The following is a 22,885-nucleotide window of genomic DNA, read 5'->3' as shown; positions in this document are numbered from 1 at the left end:
GGAAATTAATTGACCCTGAGGTGGGCGTCATGGGAACTTCTGATTTATAGTCAGTGGGTCAGAAGTACAGGTGACATGGGGCGCCTGGGTGGCGCAGTCGGTTAAGCGTCCGACTTCAGCCAGGTCACGATCTCGCGGTCCGTGAGTTCGAGCCCCGCGTCGGGCTCTGGGCTGATGGCTCGGAGCCTGGAGCCTGTTTCCGATTCTGTGTCTCCCTCTCTCTCTGCCCCTCCCCCGTTCATGCTCTGTCTCTCTCTGTCCCAAAAATAAATAAAAAAAAAACGTTGAAAAAAAAATTTAAAAAAAGAAGTACAGGTGACAAGCTGGACTTGAAGCTGGCGTCTGACGTTGGGGGCAGGGAAGAGCGCGGTCTTGTAGGACTGAGCTCTTCACCTGTGGGGTATGAAGCTGTCTCTGGGTAGATAGGGTCAGAATTGAGTTAAATGGTAGAACCCTGGGCTCATGTCTGGAGAATCACTTGTTGGTGTGGGGAAACCTCACTCCCCCCCCCCCTCACACACACACAACTGGAACTGGGTCCAGGGACCCAAAATAGCAGGTAATCCTCATTTCATTTTTGGTGTAAGAACTTTGAAGACTTGCATATGAAGAAAGATGCCTTTTGTTTTATACTTGCCCATGAGAAAAGAAATTTCATTTAATTATTATTATTTTTTTTTACATTTTTATTCATTTTGTAGAGACCAAGAGAGCCAGAGCATGAGCAGTGGAGGGGCAGAGAGAGAGGAAGACACAGAATCCGAAGCACGTGCCAGGCTCTGAGTTGTCAGCACAGAGCCTGACACGGGTCTCGAACCCATGAACCGTGAGATCATGACCTGAGCCGAAGTGGGACACTTAACCAACTGAGCCACCCAGGTGCCTCGAAAGCAAGTTCATTTAAAAGTGGATTAATTAATAGGTGATCAAAGCATACCTAAATTCTTACCCATTAACGCACCCCTTGCTTTAGAAGGGTTTGTTATGTTTTCAAAAAAAAAAAGATAACATTAATATAAAAATTTGTTGATTAAAATTCAAGGACCCAAAGAGCTTAGGCTGCTCTTTGGTCATTTCTCCCGGTAACTTTGGGTGGACATGACTGATTATGAAATGTGCAGAGATGATAGAGCATATTAAGGTGAGGGAAGCCATGATTAGAACAAAATGTGATTATATTAGAATCATCAGCATACAAAACAGGCTACAGCTGTATAAAAGCAACATGTTTGCAAGTTTAAATGTATTTATAAGAGGTTTACACAGCTATGGGATTTATCACATATTTGAGTGCTTATACTCTGTGACAGACAGGGATTCAAAGATTTATTGAACAGAATCTCTGCCTCGACACATGCTCAGTATAGTCAGGGAGGGTAAGACACATACAGCTAAGAAGCTAACTAATGACCCAAGATGGTACTACAGTGGTAAAGGATGGCATTGACAGATGAGAAAGATTTAACAACTTCTCCACTCACTGAGGGTGGAGAAGATGCTTCCTAGAACAGGAGGAATTTCAACAACGGGGCACGTGGAAGGTGAGAAGTATTTGGATTAATTCAGCAAGCACAGGGTGTATTGTGTAAGGTGCCGGGCTAGTCTGGAATACGGAGGATGGGATATTAGTAGAGCCTTGCTCTGGAGTCCAGAATGACCTGTGAACCTCCCAGCGCACGTGTGGAGTATAGGAAGCAGAAGCTGGCCGCTGTGGTCAAATGCGGATGACATAAAAGTGACGGTGCCTCCCACACTGAAATTTTAAAGGGGTACCCCCATTTAAAGGTTTCTTACAGGGGTGCCTGGATGGCTCAGTTGTTTAAGCGTCCGACTTCGGCTCAGGTCATGATCTCGCAGTTCGGGAGTTCGGGCCCCGCATCCAGCTCTGGGCTGACAGCTCAGAGCCTGGAGCCTGCCTCGGATTCTGTGTGTCTCTCTCTCTGCCCCTCCTCTGCTCATGCTCTCTCTCTCTCTCAAAAATAAATAAACATTAAAAATAAATAAAGGTTTATTACATATAGATTTTCTAAAATTGACACATTCCCACAGACAATTTTCTCACCTGGGAATAGTGACAGGACACCAGACTTCAAGATCTTGATTCATCAGAAAGGTTATCTTACTGGCTTAATTTACTCTTTGCCCATATTTTCAAGCTAGAGTGATAGTAAGGTCTTAGCATAGAGTCATTTAGGAATTTGAAGGCCTGTAGTCGAGCCCGTAGCTGTTTTGAAGGATAGGACTGTCAAGTTTTGCTGAAGGATGTCCGCAAAAGCCCTTTCCACTGTGAGGAACATCATGGATGTTGCTCTGTCTCATTGGGCAGAGTTTGCCGAAGTCTTAAATAGAAGTTGTCCGTCTTCTTAAATCCTTTCCCTTTGAATTACTCTGCAGATTTCTCTTTTGAAGGGGCCCTTTCATGTGTAATCGGCTTCTTCTCAGAAGAACGAGGGGATAAAAAATCACCTTCCTATGTATATGGAACGTTGTGGCCTTGCCAGAAAGAGATAATTTGACAATGCACTACACAGGAGTGTGGGGGGTGGGGGGGGTGGGGACGGGCCCAGGCATTTAGGACATAGATAACAGTTGTTTATATTTGGCATAACCAGCTTTCTATGTCTCCCAATCAACAGGGATGGTTATTTAAAGTAACTAAAAAGGAAAATAATGTAGGTATGCCTTCAGGGAGTGGTTCCTTTAAAAATATTTTTTCACTAATTCCACTCATAGAAAAAGGTATTTTCTAGAAACACTTCGTGTTTTTTCAGCAATGTTCAAAAGGCAAAACTGTGTGTTAGAACATTCACATGAAGTTCTAGAGAAGGTAAAATCAATCAGGTGATAGAAATCAGATGAGTGGTTGCTTGTGGAGGTGGATTGACCAGGAACGGGCACAAGGGAATCTTCTGGAGGGATGGAAATTTTCCGTATGTTGATAGAGGTGAGGGTGACACAGGTGTATGCACTTGCGCAGACCAATTTACTGGTACTGTTACGATGTGTGCATCATACGAATTATACCTCAATTTAAAAAAAAACTTAAAAACTCTCCAAATATTTTTCTAGTGTTTTAAACATCTTCAAAATACTTTTCCTTACCTCTCAAAGATAGGAGAAAGGGCCAGTGTGGAAATTCTCACTTAATTATTTCTGAATAAATGTTGAGATATAATTAATGTAGAGCATTGTATTAGTTTTAGTCATGCAAGGTAATGATTTGATACATGTGTAGTGTATATTTCGACGTGATTACAGCAATGGATTTAGTTAACATCCATCACCACAGGTAGTTACAATTTTTTTTCCCGTGATGAGAATGTTTAAGATCTATTCTCTTATCAGCTTTCAAATATGTAATATGCTACTGTTAACTATAGGCACCGTGCTCCACATTATATGCCTGGGATTTATTTGTCTTATAACTAAAATTTTGTACACTTTGCCCACCTTCACCTATTTCATGTATCCCCACCCCCTGCCTGTGCCAGCCACCAGTCTGTTCTCTGTATCCATGAGTTTGTGGGTTTGTTTTTTTTTAGATTCCACATATGAGATCATATAGTATTAGTCTTTGACTTATTTCACTTGGCATAATACCTTCAAAGAACTAGGAAGAGAACAAATGAAGTGAAAGGTTGGTAGAAGGAAGGCGAACACAAAGATCAGAGCGTAAATAAATGAAATGGAGTCTAAAAAGATAATGGGAAAGATCAGTGACACTAAGAGTTGATCTTCTGAAAAGATAAACAAAATAGACATCATTAGCTAGACTCCCCCAGGAAAAAAGAGGACTCAAATAAATAAAATCAGAAATGAAAGAGGAGAGGTTAGAACTGATAACACAGCAATACAAGGGATAGATAGAGACTATTATGAGCCATTATTCACCCACAAATTGGAAAGCCTAGAAGAAATAGAGTCATATAACCTATGAAGTCAGAACAAATTTTGAGGAAGTTTTTAGTCATGTTAAGGTGTGGGCCCTTCCTTAAAGCTTGACTCTTCCATTTTCCTTCCTGGAAAGAACGGTAAAACGGCTCTTGGAACGATGGAGCTGACCTCATTTGCCTGTGTGCCTCTCCCTCCCCTGTGACTCCCACACCCTTACCCCTCCAGCCTTCTTCTCACCCAGCTGTGGGCTACGAAGGGTTACATGCACGTAAAAAGCCATAGCAGCCCCTAAGCGGCACCCTGAGGTAGACTTTATTTTTATTTATTTTTTTATTTTTTTTATTTTTTAATATATGAAATTTACTGTCAAATTGGTTTCCATACAACACCCAGTGCTCATCCCAAAAGGTGCCCTCCTCAATGCCCATCACCCACCCTGCCCTCCCTCCCACCCCCCATCTGAGGTAGACTTTAAAGCCGGTCCCTTTCTCAGTACGGTTGACAGGTCAAACTTGAACCCTGGTAAGCGGAAACTCTTCCGAATAGCTGTGTACCCCAGACCGCATGGTCATCTTTGTATTCGCAGGCATCCTCTTTGGTGCCTTATGCATGTAGATAATGTGTATAAAATTGGCTGGAAGTGCTGAAAGTCACTCCGCCACTTCCCCAGCTTCCAACAGGGCTAAAAGCTCGAAGTGGCCTCCTTAGGCAGTGAACCCACTTAGAGGCTGGCGATTGTGAAGATGTGGGGATTGCAGGGCCCCCAGCACAAACCATTGAAGTTTCTTTCTCAAACACTGCCAGGAGCCAGCCACCCTGTTCCCAGCTCCGGGCCGAAGATGGGGTTGGCTCTCGGGACATAGCCGTGGGCTCCGGAGCTGGCTGGGTCGGTCACAGGGACACGGGGTGGGCGTTGTTCTCAGCCTAGAGCCAAGGCCTGCAGAAGGCCGTTGATGTGTGTGTTAGTGTCGGAGAAGGTGGGTATCGGCTCCCCTTCGTCACTCTCCTTGGGGCAGAAATTATAAGCCGTCGGTAACATCCACAATCCACACTTTATTGCCAAGGGACACATTTCTACATTTCTTTCTTTTAAATAGACAAACAAACATAAGCAAGCTTGGGTTCTAAGTGGGGGGTGCACAGGGTCTGTATGTTCCCTTCTTTGTTGCTTCTCCAGCACAGTGTCTTTGTTTTGTTCACCACTGAATCTGCCCCAAGGTCCTAGGGCAGCGCGGGCTGGGAGCTTATGAAATATTGGTCGGATAGAGAGGGGCACACACACTTGGGCCCGGCGGCACTTAATTAAGAACAGTGGCTAACACAGTCATGTCCCATGTTCAAAAGACACGTCCCACAGTTTTTGTCCCTTTTGCTCCTCACAGTAGCGCAGGTCCTTCGGTCGGCGAACCAGGGCTTCATAGACCCCCATAGCGGGTTTCCTCGAATGATTTCCCGGCGTTTTGTTCGTTTATTCATTCAAAGTGTGAGGTACTGTGCTCTACTCTTTGACTGACGGAATGAATGTAATCACTCTGGGCTTCAGTGTCCTCATCTCAATACGGGAGGTTGAACTCTAGAATACTGCTGAAGAGGAATAGTCGGAGGGCGAGGATCATTTTTACCCCCCACCCCCCACCCCGTCTCTAGCCTGGATCTTGCAACTAAAGCAGCAGGGTACGGGAAGAAATAGCACTGAACGACTCTCACCGGTCCAGGGGCCGGGCAACCCTCCCCGCCCCCACTGCCACGGCGCCAGTGATGGGGAGCGTACCCCCCAGGCAGCGAGCGGTGGTTTCATCGCCCCTCCGCTCCCTGCCTGCGTGGCTAATGATAGACCTCTGCTCTTTCCCTCTTGGCCACTCCTCTCAGACTGTGCCGTGACATGGATACAGGCATCTGGGGGTGTGGTGAGGTGAAGACACCCCTGTTTTCCCAGCAGGCAGCTGACCAATCCCACACATCAGGAGTACTTCCTTCAGGGATCTCAGGCTGGAGCCGCCTTTTACTGGGAATGGAACTGTTTTAGATACTGTCAAACCGAATTGAATGGAGTTGGCCCGGCTGCCCTGCGCCGTCTGTCGGGGATTACGCTAGGGACTGCTCCTTTGTGGTCTGTGCCCTCGGTTTTTCCTCCTGCCCTGTGATTCTGGGAGAAAGAAGGTCGTTTTATGGTTCCTTATTCAGGACAAGTACAAAGGACCCCCGCTATAAATCCGGTGACTATTTATATTCAGGCTCATGGCGAATTTTCCCAACCATCCTAATCCTATAAAAAGCTCCTTGAAAGAATAACACATATCAGTTGAGTTGGCATAGTAACATGGAATGGTTTCAACTGAAATGCTGTTAAATGCCACGATTTGGTATTGAATAGTCACTGGGACAGTTGTACATGGATGTCTGGATGCTTTCCCGAAGATTTCTGTGATCACGCAGATATAATCGCCACTGTGCAAGTCTGTATTTCATGAGTTCCCTAACAAATGCTCCAAACGGCATTCTCGTTGTCTCCACTGCACAGGTCCTGTCAGCTCCCCCCTTTCTGGAGTGTCTCACGCACCCCCTTCTCCTACTTACATCTATCATTCATCCTCTTCAAGGCCAACCTTAATTTTGATTTTTTTTTTCTCAAAGGCTTCCTGTAGCATCCCAAATCTCGGTGAGCTCGACTTTGTGTAACAAGTCTGGTTTGTGCTGAGTCATGGCATTTTCCCATCTATTCACTGCCCATTACTAGCTTTTTGTCACACCAGTCCTCTCCCCTCTTTCGATCACGTGCCCTCTCTCCCTTCGTACATTGTCAACTGCTTGAGGGAAAAAACAGCGATGCCCTGTACAGTTCTGTGTTCCTAGCCCTTAGTGTAGAGTCGTAATACATTTGTCTTCAACACTGAATGAGTGTATTCATTATCCCCATTGTATAGATAGGAACCCAGGGTTCGGTTTGGTAGGAAATTTGAATGAGGTCGGACAACTGCTAAGCTTCAGTAGGATTTGAACTGGACTTTTGACTCTAATATCCCTTATCTTTTTTGTTTTAATTGTTTTAGCTGTTAAATTGTATTTGTCAGTTTGAATTGGTGATATATGCATGTGGTAAAAAAAAATTCCAAAGGTTCAGGGTCTCTTTCTGTTATATCGCCCACACAAGTAACTTAATGTTTGCTTCTTCTCAGAATGTTCTGTCACTTTCCTCCAAGAAGCCATCTTGCTGTTCTCTTAGTGGCTCCATCATGAAATCTTGGAATGACTTTTTACCTTCCTCTTGATCGTCCCAGCGAACTGGTGTCTCAAGACCAGCTCATACCTCAGAGGGCCTTCCAATCCATACCTGCCTTCTGCACTGTCACTGCTCCCCCAGATCCGGCCTCACTCTCCCAGCCAGAGGACTGCAGTCTGGCCGCCCTCCCTGCCTCTCTTCACCCAGTTGCGGTTCTTCTCAGGGTTATCTACAACCCTTCAGAAACCTGCAGGGAGTTCTCCCTTCCAATTGAGTTTGTAGCTCAGGGCTTGTCAATTGCTTTCGTTAGGCCATCTAGTTAATTTGGGTAGTCTGGGGAAGCCATGGTCAGCTGTTAAATAATGGTTTGAAATGCATAAAATGAAGCCTACGATTATAAAGGGAACCATTGCAGTAGCTATCAAGCTATTTTTGAAACAAATTTTGATATGATAATCTAAGTTTAACTTCTCATTTTAATTAATATATAATTCCCTATGAACACATTAAATAACAAGGTCCCCAGCAGGTTGGTAACTATCACCACTTCATAGTACTGATGGGTGCAAATGATATCTTGAGACACCCACACCATCTGTGATGCGATATGAATATGTCCATGAGTTGTTTGGTGACCAGTCACAGGTCCGTCTACTCTTACTGTGTTACCTACATTTTGTAAGCAAAGGAAATGCCAAATTTTAGTTTGAGGTTAGCGAAAACGAAGTGTTAGTTATTTTCCACTTGTGTTTATGGGCCCCAGGCTCAGCCCCCCCACCCCGAGTCTGAATCTCAAGACTCCATGAGGCTGGTGATCTCATTCCCTGTTAACGTGTAAACTCTGGGTCCTTCTGCTCTCCCTGTGTGGGCTCTGCATTGTGCACCATACAGGTGGGAGAGAAGACTGGGAACCACAGTGTCTAACCTGAGTCCTGCATCTCTGTTCTTGTGTTTGCATCTGTGCAGGTAGAAGAAGGATGGTGGGAAGGCGTTCTCAATGGAAAGACTGGAATGTTTCCTTCCAACTTCATCAAGGAGCTGTCGGGGGAATCGGATGACCTGGGCATTTCCCAGGATGAGCAGCTCTCCAAGTCAAGTAAGGAAGCCCCCGATGCAGGAAGGGAGTGCGGGCACCCACAGGTGCTGCTCCAGCCACCCCTCTGTTCTGTAGCTTGTGCCGAGTGACAGTGACAGAAGCTCACGAGTACACTCTTGGTTATGCTGCCTTAACCCCTGTGGTTTAGTAGGTTATCATTGTAAAGGTGTGAACTGCACACCTTTGTGAGTGTGCAGATGCACACTGTGCATCTCTGGATGAGTGACCGTCAGCCTTCATGCCGTGGTCCTATTCCCCTCTGGCTCCCATTACTGTGCTTCCATATACTTCTAAAGTGTCACTCCTTGCAAGTTGATAGTTATTTTTTAAATGAACCAAACGAGACTGTATTTCTCACCGTCCCTTGAGGAACTTGGAGAAAAATGGCACACCCACACACACAAAACCCGCTGGTGGTGAGAAGGGCTGTGCTCGGGACGACTGCATGCCAGGTTTCTTACAAGTATGACAAGACAGCGGAGAGTCCAGCCCCACCTTGGGTGAGCATGCGTGTCTTTCTGCGATGGTGAGAACGAACTCCAGGTCTTTCTTTCTCCAGGGCCTGAAGCTCTCCTCCCTCCAGCTTCTCTGCTGCCCTTTCCAGCTCATGGAGCAAAAGGTCAGGACCGGGAAGCTTTGTTCTCCCAGTCGCTAACCCAGCTTCCTACGTGGGCGTCTGTGTATCTCATGTGCCGTCTTGAGCCAAGGTCATGGTGTGAATGTCGTAAGCGGCTCGACTGTGTCATAGTGGTGCGCCACTCCCTGGGGTGGCAGACTCCCCTTTTAAGCCCAGTGCTGTCAAAATAATACTAAAACGTCTTTCTTTTCCATTTGGGAAAAATCTGACTTGAGTGGTGCTCCCAAGTTAGTTGTGTCTCTTTTATTTAACCAGTAGCACGACAGACAGGTTCCCGATTTGGAGGTAAAGCCACTTCTGGAGAAGTGCTCGAGTGACCTTCTTCCCTTGGTCTCTCAGTAGCGTGGGCTCCTATGGCCTGTCATTCATAGAAACATCAGATCTGGCTGGTTGGCTCATAGGCTTCAGCTATACCCTTTCCTTCCACTGCCAGAGCCAGGGACCCCACCCCACCCCTGAACTCCGTTCCATCCTAGGGTCTGTGGTAGGAAAGATGGGAGGTGATTTTGGAGCAAGTGAAGCATCTTGCAGCTCCTGCTGCCTTCTCTGGCTTGGGGTCAGGTGATTCTCTGCTTCCCAGTTGTACGTGGTAATTGGGTCCTACAATAACAATACTGTACCTCAAGGATGTTGTAAATTAAATGGGCTAAGAGGGAGGACCAAATCGGATCATTATAGCATTATTTCCATGGGGGAGTGTGTTATGAGTTCTAATGGCAATTATGTACATAAACACCTCGCCCATATAAGGCGGTCCGTAAACGGTCACTTTCATTGTTAATCCTGATAAAGCCCGGGATGTAACCAGTTTATATATTGAGGCTGCTGCATACCATTTGGTACCCTGCTCACTGAAGCTCTGTCTCTGCATGTTTAAATTACTTTGGGACTCCTTGGCTGAGGCAGAAAAAGAGATCTGGAGAGGTATCGGACAACCTGTTTGGGAGACCCTTGACCTCTCGGTATCCTGCCATTGTTAGCTATGCTTTCAGAGCTGAAGGGTCAGAGAAGTAATGCCTTTTGTATTTTTGGAATTACTGAAATAAACTGTCTCCTCCTGCTCTGATTTAACAATATGGACTTTTGATCCTGCCTGACTCCCTCAGCCCAAAACACATGGTGCTGGAATTTCTGGGGTAGGAGGTTAGGAGACTCAGTGGAATGGTCTCTACTGGTCACCTAGCCTTCCTTCACATACTTGGCAGGGGCTGTTTCTCTTGGAGAGACTTTTCTCCCCAACACTCATTCAGTTGAAAGCCCTCCATTTCAGGACTAGGAGAGCCCCAAATTTCGGCAGCCACATTTAGTTACCTCAGATTCTGTCCCTTGTTGAGGGGGTTGTGAGGTCCCTGAAGAGGCATGGTCTCCTAACAAGGATGGATGCTTCTGAAAGAACTACAGAGCTTTGGCAATCTTCCAGTATGTACAGTTAGGACAAGAGGGCCCATCTCTCCATCTCTCCATCTGTCCACCCATATCTATCCATCTTTTCTCCTTTCTTCCTTCCTTCGTTCCTTCCTTTCTTCCTTCCTTCCTCCCTTCCTTCCTCCCTTCCTTTTTTCCTTTCTTCCTCATTTTCTTCTATTCCTCATACATCCAACCTTTACTGAGCCCCTGTTATTACTAAGACACTGCACAAGACACTGAAGATATGCAGAGACAAATCAGATGGGGTCCCTGCCTTCAGTCAGCTCACATTATAGAAACTGGGTGCAGAAACCAGTTCAGGGAGGTGCCCCATGTGCTCCATGTGTGGCTGAGGAAAATGGTATACAAAGGTGGAGAGACCAGTCCCATCGGGATGTGGGGACAATGGTGGTCACAAAGGACTTCATAGAAAAGCAGATGTGATGATAACGTCCCTGTGGCTTGCTGCCTTGAAGCAATCCCCTGAAAGAGAAAGAGCATCTCTCAGTGTTCTCATAGGTTTTTCAGTAGCTGTTTATACTCTGATGATAAAATGTGTATCAGATGGTAAAATGTATAAAATGTAGATCAGATCACACACAGAAGTTATGTATACTGGGAGGATTTGTTTAAGTGGAACCTTTAGCTTTAGAATGATCCTACTTGTTCTCTACTGCCAGAGAATGGCATCAGTAGTTTCAATGTGCTTTATTTTAACTTTTTAGATTTTAAAATAATTACAGAATCACAGGAAGTTGCGGAAAAAAAAAAAAACAAACCCAGAACTGTACAGAGAGATCTCACATACCCATCACCCAGTTTTCCCCGGAGATAATATCTTGTGTGACTATAGTAAATGCCTATTTACTTTTATCATAAAACTGAGAAAGACAAAGGTATAGCTAATGCACAAGAGACATCTAGGGTTTTACTCTGGTATGAGCTAAGCTGTATTTAATCAAGGTCTGTGTTAGGACAGCCCACTTAATATTCCTAATGTTTGTGCCATTTTGGTAATTTTTAGAGAGGCTGGTGGCATCCTAAAAATCCTCTTAATTTAAATGCTACCAGACATCATGGTGAGGTTTTTTTAAGACAGACAAAATCTATGTCCCGGTGCATATGAATAAAACTTTGTGTATATTGTGTCCTTGTATATCTCTATCTTGCACACACACACCTATATGTGTACATAATTATTTGGTATTTGTACTCTTCATATTTCTATTTCCAGAAAGTATTTGAGCATAGTTATTAAGTTGAGTTTTGTCAACCGGTGATGAATGTGATAGAAGAGACCTTGCATTGTATTTATGCGGAAGTGTGCCCGGACAGCTTGACACATGGCAGGGGTTCAGTAAGCTCTTGCTGAATCCTTTGTCACTCGAAGGCGGCATTTTCATCTTTGAATGACAGGTGCAAATTGCTTGAACTTGCTTTTCTTTTACCCTGATGTGTTTTTATATATGGTGGTTGCTTATGACAATCTCTGAACTTTAGGTCTTTGTTCAGGGTAATCTAATCTGTCAAGGAAAGAGTTACAGCAGTTGGGTTGGTTGATAAGTTGGTTTAAACCTTTTACCTCAGATAAGAAAATTCATAGCTATGTAGTAGCAAAAACTTGCTGCATATTTAAATTTGAAAACACTGTTATATTTTATAGGATTTATGAAACATTAAAGGTACTTTTTTTCAGATATTTTTATAAACTTGTTATTATAGAGAATTTCTAACATACATACAAGTCAAGAGAATAGTGTAATGAACCCCTGAGTGCTCATCACCCAGCTTCAGCAGCTATCAGCCTTTGGCCACTTGATTCTATTTATACCACTGCACAGTCTTCCCCCATATTATTCTGAAGCAAACTCCAGATATCGTGTAATTTTATCCATAAATATTTCAATATGTATCAATAAGAAGGTGCCTTAAAATACCCTATCGCACCAAAAATAAATAAATAAATAAATAAATAAATAAATAAATAAATAATGGCAGTTCCTCAGTGGAATTACAGGTGCAGTCAGTGTCCACTTCCCCTCAGGATCTTTTATTTTTAGTACACTTTGTTAGTTTGAATGTGCATGCGAAGGAGGTACATGCATTGTAATTTGTGTCTGATTATAATCAGATTATGTTTCAAGTCTTTCTAAACCTATAGATTCCTCTCCATCTCTCCCTTTTTCCTTGTAATTTTTTACTGAACAAACTGATGTCCTTTGTCCATTAACTTCCCACTGTAAGTCTTTGCCGATTTCACCTCTGCTATATCATTGACTCTGTGTTCCTATAAGTTGATAATTGATATAAAACATTTTTTCCCCCAAACTTCATAGATGGTGATGGGTCACCTATATGGAGGCTCATAAGGTCTGGCTGTCTTTCTTTTTGAATGTTAGCAGCCACTGATGATTATCACCCGGATCTGTCAGGGCTTGCAAAGTGACACCAACAAGGAGCGTTTTAAAAGAATGAAGTGGGCTCCCATGTAGCAGACCAACGGAGAAAAAAATTTGAGTAAATTAGGTTTTTACAAAATAAAACATACCAGTGGTTGTAATAATAGTGCAGGCAGGATCTTATGTCAGGGATGGAAAGGAATTTAGCCATCTTCTGGCCTGGTGTCAGATAAGAACACTAAAGTCTAGTGAAACAAAGTCCTGGGTGTGGCATGGCTTATGAGTGACATGGCCGCAGTCACATGCAGGCTTTTCACACACACTTTGGTATTGCCTTTATTCTGGCCTGCAGTTTCCCCTTTCACAGAGCGTCTGACAAATTTCAAATTGTAGTGGAGTTTAGCTTATTTCTTCTTCTTATCACGGATCAGGATTAATTACCTTTTCATTTTCTGCTTTGCATGTGCTAGTATTGACTAAATAATGTAAAACGTAGCTAGTCAGAAATTCTATTGATCTATTAAATTGTAATCAGAGAATATCCTGAATCCATAAGACTTATTTGGGCTGAGGGGCAAATCCAGATCTTACTATTTTCCGATCTCATTTTCAGACAAATTTTGCTTCATAGTTAAGGCATAAACATGTATTTTCTTGTTTCTAGCATCTTTTTTAATATTACTGAATTTCTCAGATTCTAAAGTAACTGTTGTAAAACTAAAAAGTATTCCTGTTAATTTTCTTTAAAGAGACATTGTTTAGCTACCGAAACATTTTCAATTATTTTCCATAATCTTCAGAGGGAGAAAGTTTGCATTTCCATTCTATAACCATTAACAGCCATGAGATTTCAGTTTGAATTGACTTTGTTGTTTTCCTAATTCCTTAACTGGGAATGTTAGATTCTGATGCTTTAGTGACTTGTGAAGCTAAGACAAAGATGGAGACAGCCTTTTAAAACTTGGGGCACACCACTTTCATGATATACAAATATCGTATTTCATTAGTTGTAAGAAACAGATTGTTCTTTTTTGTTTTGTATTTTCTGTTCTTTTTAATATTAGATGGTATTTGTTTTGTGTATGATCTTCTGTTAGCAGTGAAGGGCAATTAACAAGTTGACAGAACAGTTTCAGGCAAAATTAAATGCTACGATAAGCATACGATTTTGTGTTGAAATTCTAAAATTCTTCCTTTTTGCAGCGTTTTCTGCAAAATATTTAAGTATTAATATTTAATAGTGATGCTAGAGGATTTCTCCCAATAGAGTAAACAGCACTTATATTCATGAACTTTCTTCCAATTGCCCATCTCTTTTGCTCTTTATTTTATTATTATTATTTTTTATTTGAGAGAGAGAGAGAGAGAGAGAGAGAGAGAGAGAAAATCCCAAGCAGGCTCCATGCTTAGCAAGGAGCCTGACGCGGGGCTTGATCCCACGATCCTGGGATCATGACCTGAACCGAAATCAAGAGTCAGATGCTCAACCAGCTGAGCCACCCAGGTGTCCCTCTTTTGCTCTTCAGCTAGAGCAAGTATGTCCTCACTCAGTCCCAGCCCAGGCATACAGCGTACAGGGGGTTTTGCACCAACACTTGTCCGTTTGGAGACATCAGAGCTGTGGTGTCCCTCAGTGATCCTCAGACTTGGTCCTAGGCAAGAACGCAGGGAGGTTCTGTTATATTTGGAGGGACTTTATCAAAATACTGATTTCTTCTTCTTACGTTTACTTTTTCTGACGCTGAGAGGACCCTTGCTGTTCATTATGGGAGGGCCTTGACTGAAAAACATCTACATTCCTTAGGAGTAATGTCACCTTAATGACCAAAGGGGAGTAAAAATTTGCCCAAAGAAAGCAACAGCTGTTACTTGCTCCACTCTTTTGTCATCAGAGTCCTCAAGAACTGCAAATCTAACAAGAACCTTTGAAACACTTGATTGTTTCTTTGGATGGTTCTTATGCAGCCAGTGATTGTGAACATCTAAATTTGTGCTTTAATTGGACAGAGCATATTTGTCATAAAGGGCAGATTTCAGGGCAACGGTGTCCCACCGTGCCTGTAGGACACGGAAATGGGACAAAGCCGAGGGCATTTCAGTCGCTGATCTGATCACTCACAGTTCTCTTCATGTATCAGGGGCAACGCGGCCCAGAAGCTGACTTGGTGGTTCCTTATTGGGGTTTTCCATTTTCCTAAAGAATGTTCTAAGAAGTGAGACAAGTCACTCCCTCCCTCTCAGTTCCTCTCTCTGTAAACATAGCCTGCCTTTCCCTCCTTCAGGCTGATTATGAGTGAGCTGTATGACTGGGCTCCAGTTGGATATTTAGCTTGTAAGCCATAAGAGAACCTATTCGTTGGATAATTTAAAGTGATGCATATATTAATTGAGTTTGCCTTTAGCAAACCATTTCACCTGCCGATGGTATTCTCTGGAAGGTGTGTGTGTATGTGTGTATGTGTGTGTGTGTATATACACTCAAACTAGGGCAGTGTGTGTGTGTATTTTCTGTACTTATTCATGATTCCAGAGAGATTTGGGCTTTAGCTGTGTGTCTAGTCCTATGCTATCGATAACCTTTACTCGTAACAACAACAAAAAAGAGATAATTTGACATTTGACAGCGAGTGAGTCCTACGTCCTCATGCTTCAGTACAGTCTCATGACTGATATGGCAAAAGGTCAATCAAGGTGTTCCAAGAAAAATAGGGTTTTCTGGTGTTCTCAGTGCTAAGCAGAAAACCCCTAACGTCTACATGGAGGCCACGATTGGTTCTAAACATCTTTGGTGAAAACCCTCCTCTAGCACTTTAGTACTTTTGCTTGCTGAAAGGTACTAAGCATAAAATCTTTAAAGAGAACTCTGTGCTTTTTTTTTAGAATCTTGGGGTCACGGATATCAGTTTGTATCATACAGGGCTCTAGGGGTAGAAGATAAAAGACAATGGGCCTAAATTTGTATTATGTGTGGGCCATACTCTCCAAAGAGGAGTTTGCATTGTACAGCTGAGTTCGTTAAGGAATATGATGAATTGGATTTCCTCTGGTTAATTGAGGTTTTCCCGTTCTTGCGTTAAAATGTGGAAATGGCTTCCAGTTTAAATTGGGCATAATCTCCATGCCAGTCATTTGCAGAGGCAAGCCCCGATTCCGGGTGCTCATGGCGTGGGGACTTTGGGCTCATTCTGTAAAATTTCGTAAATTCTGCCTAATGGTCTCTAATTAATTTGCCGATAAAACTCTTACAGCGGATTCACTGAAAGCAAGTTCAGTTAAAGACTCTCCCTCTTCCTTCTTTTGCCATCATTTGCTCCCCCTTCCCCCCCTCTTGTTTTTCTCTCCCCTTCTCTTCTCTCATTCACTGTCAGGAAAGACTACCTTTGAAGGGACAATTCTGTACCGAGCTGCACCGGGCAAGACGGAGGGCCACAGACGCTATTACAGTGAGTGACCTTAATGAACAGCAGGAAGCAATTGTAAAGTTAAGATCCGGGTAGTCGTGGTTCTTGACGCGGCCGCACTTTCCTGAGCTGCTCATGCTTCTGCCAAGTGTCCGTGTGAATTTCTGATCCAAGGACATGGACTTATCTGCCTGAATAAGTGCTGTCTCCTTGGTGTGTGCTACAGGAGCATTCTCATCACCAGCCCTGGCGCTTTCTTGTTTGCTTTGTGCCTCTGCCATGTGTGTAACATGCGTGCATGAACCATGCGTGCAGAGAAGAGACCAGTAGCATTTGTCATGGCATACATACTTGTACCAGTATCTCTGGGCCTCTGAGCCGGTGTATGATGGCTTCCCCTGGAGCTGTCATCCTCTCGTGGTTACTGCTTTTCCTAAGTGGGCCATTGGAAACCAATAAACCATTTCTTCATTGTGTTGTTCAAAGAAATGAGAATTTGACATGATGGTCCATGCCGGAAGTGGTGTTCCGCCTTGCTCACAGCCAGTCACCACACGACAGACTTCCTTTGGCAGGACCAACGTATAGCCTTTTGTGTTGTGAAATAAAGCTGCCAAAAGTTGAGGGGAAGGAGGTGAACGAGATTAACGAGTCAATTTCGTGAAGCCTTTAGAACAGTTCCTGCCACTGAACAGCACTGTACATGTGCGTTTTAAATTTAAACAAAAATGACTCACAGGTCTGAACTGATCCATGCATGAATATTAAGGTAAATTACATGAAAGTGTAATTTATTAAGTCATCTGGCCCGCCACATGGCAAAGAAAATACATAGGGTGTGTCTGTACACATACGCGCACGTACCTACGTACACACCAGTGATGCAAGAGAAGGTTCGCATGTGAGTGCCAGAACCGTGCTTCTCAGACTGTCTGTGGTGAAGTTATTTTTATTTCCATCCCCCCGGGGACAGATATCTGGTCTTGGCGAACATGAGTTTACTGTGCATGCAGTGTGCCATCTGCACCTCACCGCGGGCGTTTGACCAGGATCGGTCTATTCCCTGGTCACCCAGACCAGCCCACTGGCCATGTGTCTGAAGGCATACTGGTGCACTCTGCTATAAGCGTTTCTGAACATGCGCAGTGCCTGTGCTGATCTCACTGTGCAACAGCAACGACCCCTTCGTGAACTGTCCCCGGCCCCCAGCCCCCAGCCCCCAGCCCCCAGCCCACACTCTGGGCTGTCCTGCCTGTGGGTGTCGCCTGGCATTCTGAGCGTGAATCTGGCATACTTCACGGGATAGCGTGCGTGATGAGCACCAGTAGGTAAAAGATACGGCACCAAACTGACATAAAAACGAAAAGTCACCTTTCTTTCCCTCCAAAAGGAAGGAGCTAGATTCTGAGTTATTTCACCAACCCAGATATTCAGCTATGTAATTTACCTACTTAAAAGTGACAGAAGCAGGCTGCCAGAATGTCTGGAAGACAAATCTGCCGTGTGTTTCCTTCCTGGTCCGTACTTTCGTGGTTGAGTGACGGCGCCACCTCTCCCTGTGTAACGCGAAGAGCATTTCTCACCGTGATTAATATAAAGTCATTAAGATGAGCCCGGGAGGCAGCAAATCCATGAAACCAGAAGCTCAGGGAAATCCAAATGGCAGCGGTCGCAGATATTATGGTTCTACTTCATGAGGAATGATAGAAGACTCCTTCAGATTCCTCCCTCTGAAGAACTCACACAGCCTTGCCCTAAACCATTTGCTCTGCTGCTGGTGCTGCTGGTGCTGCTGGTGCTGCTGGTGGGGAGGGCAGGATGGTGATGATTTCTTGCCACTAACTGTTTCTTTATTCCACCCTCAAATGGTTCCTTCCAACCCAGAAAGGAATATACAAGCCATTTATCACATAGAAAGAATCCATACGGCAAAATGAGAACATGTTAAAGGGGGAATGACACAATATTTAGACTCCAAAATTGTATCTCCAGCAGGGATATTTCCAAAAACAATGAACAGATAAACACATGAACGGGTAGCTAATCCAGAGGGGTTGTCCATGTTTGCACACTCAGCTCCGGTCCTAGAAATTGTGGCTGACCCCACTGCTGTAGGCCGCTTCTCAGCGCTCTGCCCTCCGCTTTTGCTCACAGATGCTATTCTTGAGTTAATTCAAATGTACGCCAAGGATCGTCCTCCTCCCCCCCCCTTCCTTTTTGGCTTATAAGTAACCATTTTATTAAAAACAGCAGCAGCAACAAACACAGCCATTGTTTTAATTTTAAGGATTTGATTTTGAAACTTGTTAGCAATTTATAATGACCTTTCTATATTTTATCTGTTTTCATTTAACAGTTTCTTCCCGCACTGAGACTTACTTATTTTAATGACTTCGACATTTTTTAACTCTTTATGTGAGCAATTATTCGGTGTCTTGTTCTTACGTACTAGGAGGCCACCTTCCCTACAGAAAGATAACGCACGATCGGTTAATACGGAACAAAGTTTGATGATGTGCTTTCATCAAGGGCATTGTTGTCATCAGGGCACATGTAGTCAATGTTCAGGAACTATTCACAGCTAGAGGTTTTAGAGACCAATTGAATGGCAGACTAGTATCCCATAAAATATCCTTTGAATCCCGCCCTTTGATGGCATGACTGGTGTACTGACTTTCAAAGTAAGAATGTACACTCAGAAATTAAGTAGGAAACACATAGGCTCTTCCTTTTAGGAGCATGATTGTGGGCAGAGCCTGGGGAAAAAAGAATCTGGGAGGTAAGTGTTCACGTTGTCTTGCTGATAACTATTTGATGACTTCCGACACTTGCCGCAAGAGGTCAAAGGAAGGGTGTCGTGTCCCCAACGTCCTTCTTTAGCAAGGGATTCAGTTTTGGGAAGATGGTGGGTGGTATTAAAGGAGGGAAGAAGAGAAGTAGGCTTGGGGGCTTCTGGCCTCCAGGAGGGCAGCTTCCTTTCCCTCTTTAACAAACACAGTCATCTCGCCAGTGAAAGCGTCTCAATGTCAAGTTTGGTTTAATGCTTTCCTAGAGAATCATGCCTGCGTGCATTTATTCCTTGTGAAACCATCCAAAGAGATTTAATTCTTTGGCAGTCATAATTTTGTGTGGTTTCTTTAATTGCTAATTTGTTTAAATGGCTTTTAGCTTTACAGTTTCCCTTCAGGAAATGTTACTTTCATTGCTAATTGCTAATTGCCATGAGTCATAGAGATTGGAGGTACAGTATGTGGTACTGACTGGGTGGGGAGGCGAGGACAGGGTGGGGAGGGTTGTTATTGCACAGACTGTGGCAAAACAAATTTGTATTAGAATCAGGTTCCGGCTGAAGAGAGGTGAAATATCACGCTTACAAAGAGATCTGCTTTAAAATTAGATTTTTTTAAAAGAATTTTGATTCACTTCTTAAAATTAAAGGCTGGGGGTGGGGAGATTGAACAAAACTCAGAGCCACCCAAATGCAACGTATTCGACACGCTAAATGAAAAGTCCCAGTGCAGGTTATCCTGTGCCCAGAAACACTTTCAGAGGTGGCTCCTGGCTGGCTGTGAGGTGCTTCACAGCTATGGCTGATTTCTGAGCTCTTTCTCTCCCCGTCCCCACTCTTGACAGGTTTAAGGGAAACCACAGGCTCCGAGAGTGATGGGGGTGACTCGAGCAGTACCAAATCCGAAGGTGCCAACGGGACAGTCGCAACCGCAGCAATCCAGCCGAAGAAAGTTAAGGGAGTGGGCTTTGGAGATATATTCAAAGACAAACCAATAAAACTAAGACCAAGGTCGATTGAAGTAGAGAATGACTTTCTACCGGTGGAGAAGGTATGTTCGACGGTTTTTGCTTTATTTCAACATAGTGCAGAGTACCCAAAAGTCCGTTGTAGGGCTTGGCATCTGAGACTCCTTACGCCTCTTTTGGGGGTGTCGGCGTCCTCACGTGCGGGCTGTTCGCCTTCTCCCCTTTGAGGTGCTCCCTCCGTGTGGGAACTGCTTTCCTGGAAGGGCTCACGCTCCAGTTTGTGGCTTCTTTTCTTACTGATCTCTCAATGGAATGTGTCTCTGTATGACTTTTCAAATGGACCTACGCTTCTCGGTTCCCCGCCCCCCTCCCCCCACCCACGAAAAGCCCCTCATGCCTGGACCCGGCTCATCTTTCGCTTCTCCTCGTCCTCGTCTCCAGGGCCTCGTGCCTGCGAGTGTTGGTTGACTGGTTCTGCGGTAGAGGAAAGGGTTGTGCGCTTTTCCTCTAGGAGTTAGGTGGGAATGATTTCAGACTGCCGAAAGGAAGCCTCCTGTGTGTGTGTATGATGGAGACGGGCCGTGCTGAGACTCCCTGGATGGTTACCATCAGGAAGCTGGCTGTTTTCTTCCACCTCTGGTTCTGGGTTGGCGAGAGGCAGGCGGCGTCCTGCTGCCGAGTACACGGTTGCCACAGCAACACACCCAGAGCCCTCGCACTTGTGGCTGTCGGTGATGTCTACCGTGGTACGCTTCCGAGCACCATAGCTTTACTTAGAATTTGATAAATTCTGTGCAATTTTCCAGATCGTAATGAGCTACACTCGTGCTGTGCTTAAGGAATGTTGGTGAATTCGATTTAGTGCTGAATCTTTTGCTTTGATGTTCGTGCCAGGAGGCTTGGGGGATGGGACATTGGCAGCATCTCTAATGCAGGTTTATCAGTGGCTTTAAAATGGTTTCCATTTTTCGGGTGAAATGAATTTTTCAAAGTTGCCATCATCTTCCACAGCTGTGGAACTTCCACCCACCTCTTGCCCCCAGCAACCTTGCCCGGTGTCATGCATTAGAAACAATCTGGAAAGGAAACTTTTGGACACTTCGTTCTCTTGAGGGTGAAAAAAAGGCAGAAAGATTTAGACATGAAAGACTGTTCCATGTGCACTTCTTTCACTGCGGCTTATGGGAGCCAGCCTTGTTTCTTTCAGTAAGCAATATACGATGTGTCTCAAGATCTGAAAACTGTCTAGATGCTATACCAGCTTGCGAGCTCATTTCTCTTTCACATGATCACTCTCAGACTCCTGTAAGTATTTACAAAAGAGCAAGTCCCCATCTTGGGAAGAAACGATGGATGTAGTTTTCCTTCATTTTACTCCAGTGGTTGAAATGAACATGACCGTTGACTTGGTCAGCAAACACTTAATGCCTTTTGTTTGCTTTATGATTCGTGGTCTTATTCTCCTCTGTGTAGAAGGACAGTGTGTGTGTGTGTGTGTGTGTGTGTGTGTGTGTGTGTGTGTGTGAGACTTTTATTAATGCTATGAATATTTGTTCTGACCACAGTAGTAAATTGGGTCATTAGCAGTAGCAGTCTCAGCATCACAGATAATAACCCCAAGTTTGTACCTCAGCACACTTTTTCTCTGGACCCCAGGGCCACACGCCCAGCTGCCGAATTGCACATCTCCACGTGAAGACCTTAAATTCTTACCAGCTTGTCCAACCCTGAACTCCTCATCATCCCCCTCAAACCACTCTGCCCACAGCCTTCCCCGTCTCAGGGAAGGGCGTCCTACTTCCCCTCCTACAGGTCGGGACGAAAGCCTTAGGGTTATCCCTGACTTCCTTCCTTCTCTCATAACCCGCATCCGATCCATCAGGAGACTCCATCAGCTCTGCCTCCTGTGAATGTTGAGCACCCACCACGACTCATCACCTCATCGCCTCCGTGGCGCCCCTGCTCTCTCATCATCACCCAGTGGCCTCCTAATAGGGCTTTCTGCTTCTCCCCTTCCCCTACAGTCTAGTCTCAACAGTGAAGTGAGGGTGATCCTTTGAAATCCCAAGTCTGATCGTGCCACTCCTCTGCTTGCACCCCTGGAGAGGCTCCCCAGAGAACCAAAGTGAAAGGCCTCCCCAGGGCCCCCAGGCTGAAGTGACTCGACTCTGTTACCACTTGGACTTTCTCCCTCGCCTTCTCCCCTCACTCCCTCTGTCCCGGCCCTCTGCTTTTCCTTAAGCCTACCAAACACTTTCCCCCTTGGGGACCTTTACCGCAGTGGTTTCTCGTGGCTAGACACCCTGTATCCACCTGCTCACTTGCCTGCATGCCTCTTCCCCGGCTGCTTTGCTCGGACTTCACCTTTTCAGTGAGCCGTGCCCTGGCCCACTCGTCCCGAGACCCGTCCCCTTAGCTCACCCTGCTTACTTGTGCTGCATTTTTTTGTTTTTCACAGCATGCAGCCCTTTCTAAGATGGGATTTATTTTTTATTATGTTTATTATTTACTTTGTTCACCAATATATGCTATGTGTTTAGAACACCGTGTGGCACCTGGTAGGTTAGGTGTGTTCAGTAAGTAATAGGTGCATGAATAATATTAAAACTGTATTAACGTGGCACTCTGGAGATTACAGACCTCTATAATATGACGGAACTGGGTGGGATTAGGTAATAGGTATATAGTTGAAAGTATGGTGGTCTTTTGGTTCACTGCGGTTTTGTGAAGCAGAGATTTATTGTATTGGCCTTGGTGACATGACATGTTAACATCATCAGAGTAATATATATATGTGTGTGCATGTGTATGCATCTTGATTCATGATCTGTTTGCAGAAGGAAACCATGTGCTGGCAGCAGTCTTAACCTGCTTCTCATTGCGGAGCCCCTGGGGAAAACATAAACTTCCCAGCTTGCTTTACTGGCTGTGGACAGTTTTTTACAGCATCTAAAAGGACTCAAAACTATCTCCACCCACTGTTGTTGGCACTATGGATAGCTGCATAGATTTATGGATCCATTATTTTATTGCACAACCCGGCATGAGGGCTGGTGAGTGCAATAATGTTTTACT

At 44.5% G+C, this 22,885-nt stretch overlaps 1 protein-coding gene across 4 annotated transcripts in view; it reads left to right on the top strand.

The window, feature by feature from the left end:
* SH3KBP1 (SH3 domain containing kinase binding protein 1) overlaps positions 1–22,885 on the top strand; it is a 328,527-nt gene that overhangs the window by 176,183 nt on the left and 129,459 nt on the right. For 3 of the 4 annotated variants that reach the window (XM_042974822.1, XM_042974824.1, XM_042974823.1), the window contains 2 exons: positions 8,081–8,210; positions 19,688–19,893. In XM_042974822.1, the coding sequence (XP_042830756.1) occupies positions 8,081–8,210; positions 19,688–19,893 (336 nt within the window). Of the gene's footprint in view, positions 1–8,080; positions 8,211–8,769; positions 8,830–16,021; positions 16,097–19,687; positions 19,894–22,885 lie in introns of all 4 variants that reach the window. The other variant, XM_042974825.1, reaches the window with a different exon arrangement.

Source organism: Panthera tigris, chromosome X, assembly GCF_018350195.1.
Source record: "Panthera tigris isolate Pti1 chromosome X, P.tigris_Pti1_mat1.1, whole genome shotgun sequence".
NCBI classification, from domain to species: domain Eukaryota; kingdom Metazoa; phylum Chordata; class Mammalia; order Carnivora; family Felidae; genus Panthera; species Panthera tigris.
The sequence above is the reverse complement of the archived record's forward strand: the minus strand, read 5'-3'. Positions and strand labels throughout refer to the sequence as shown.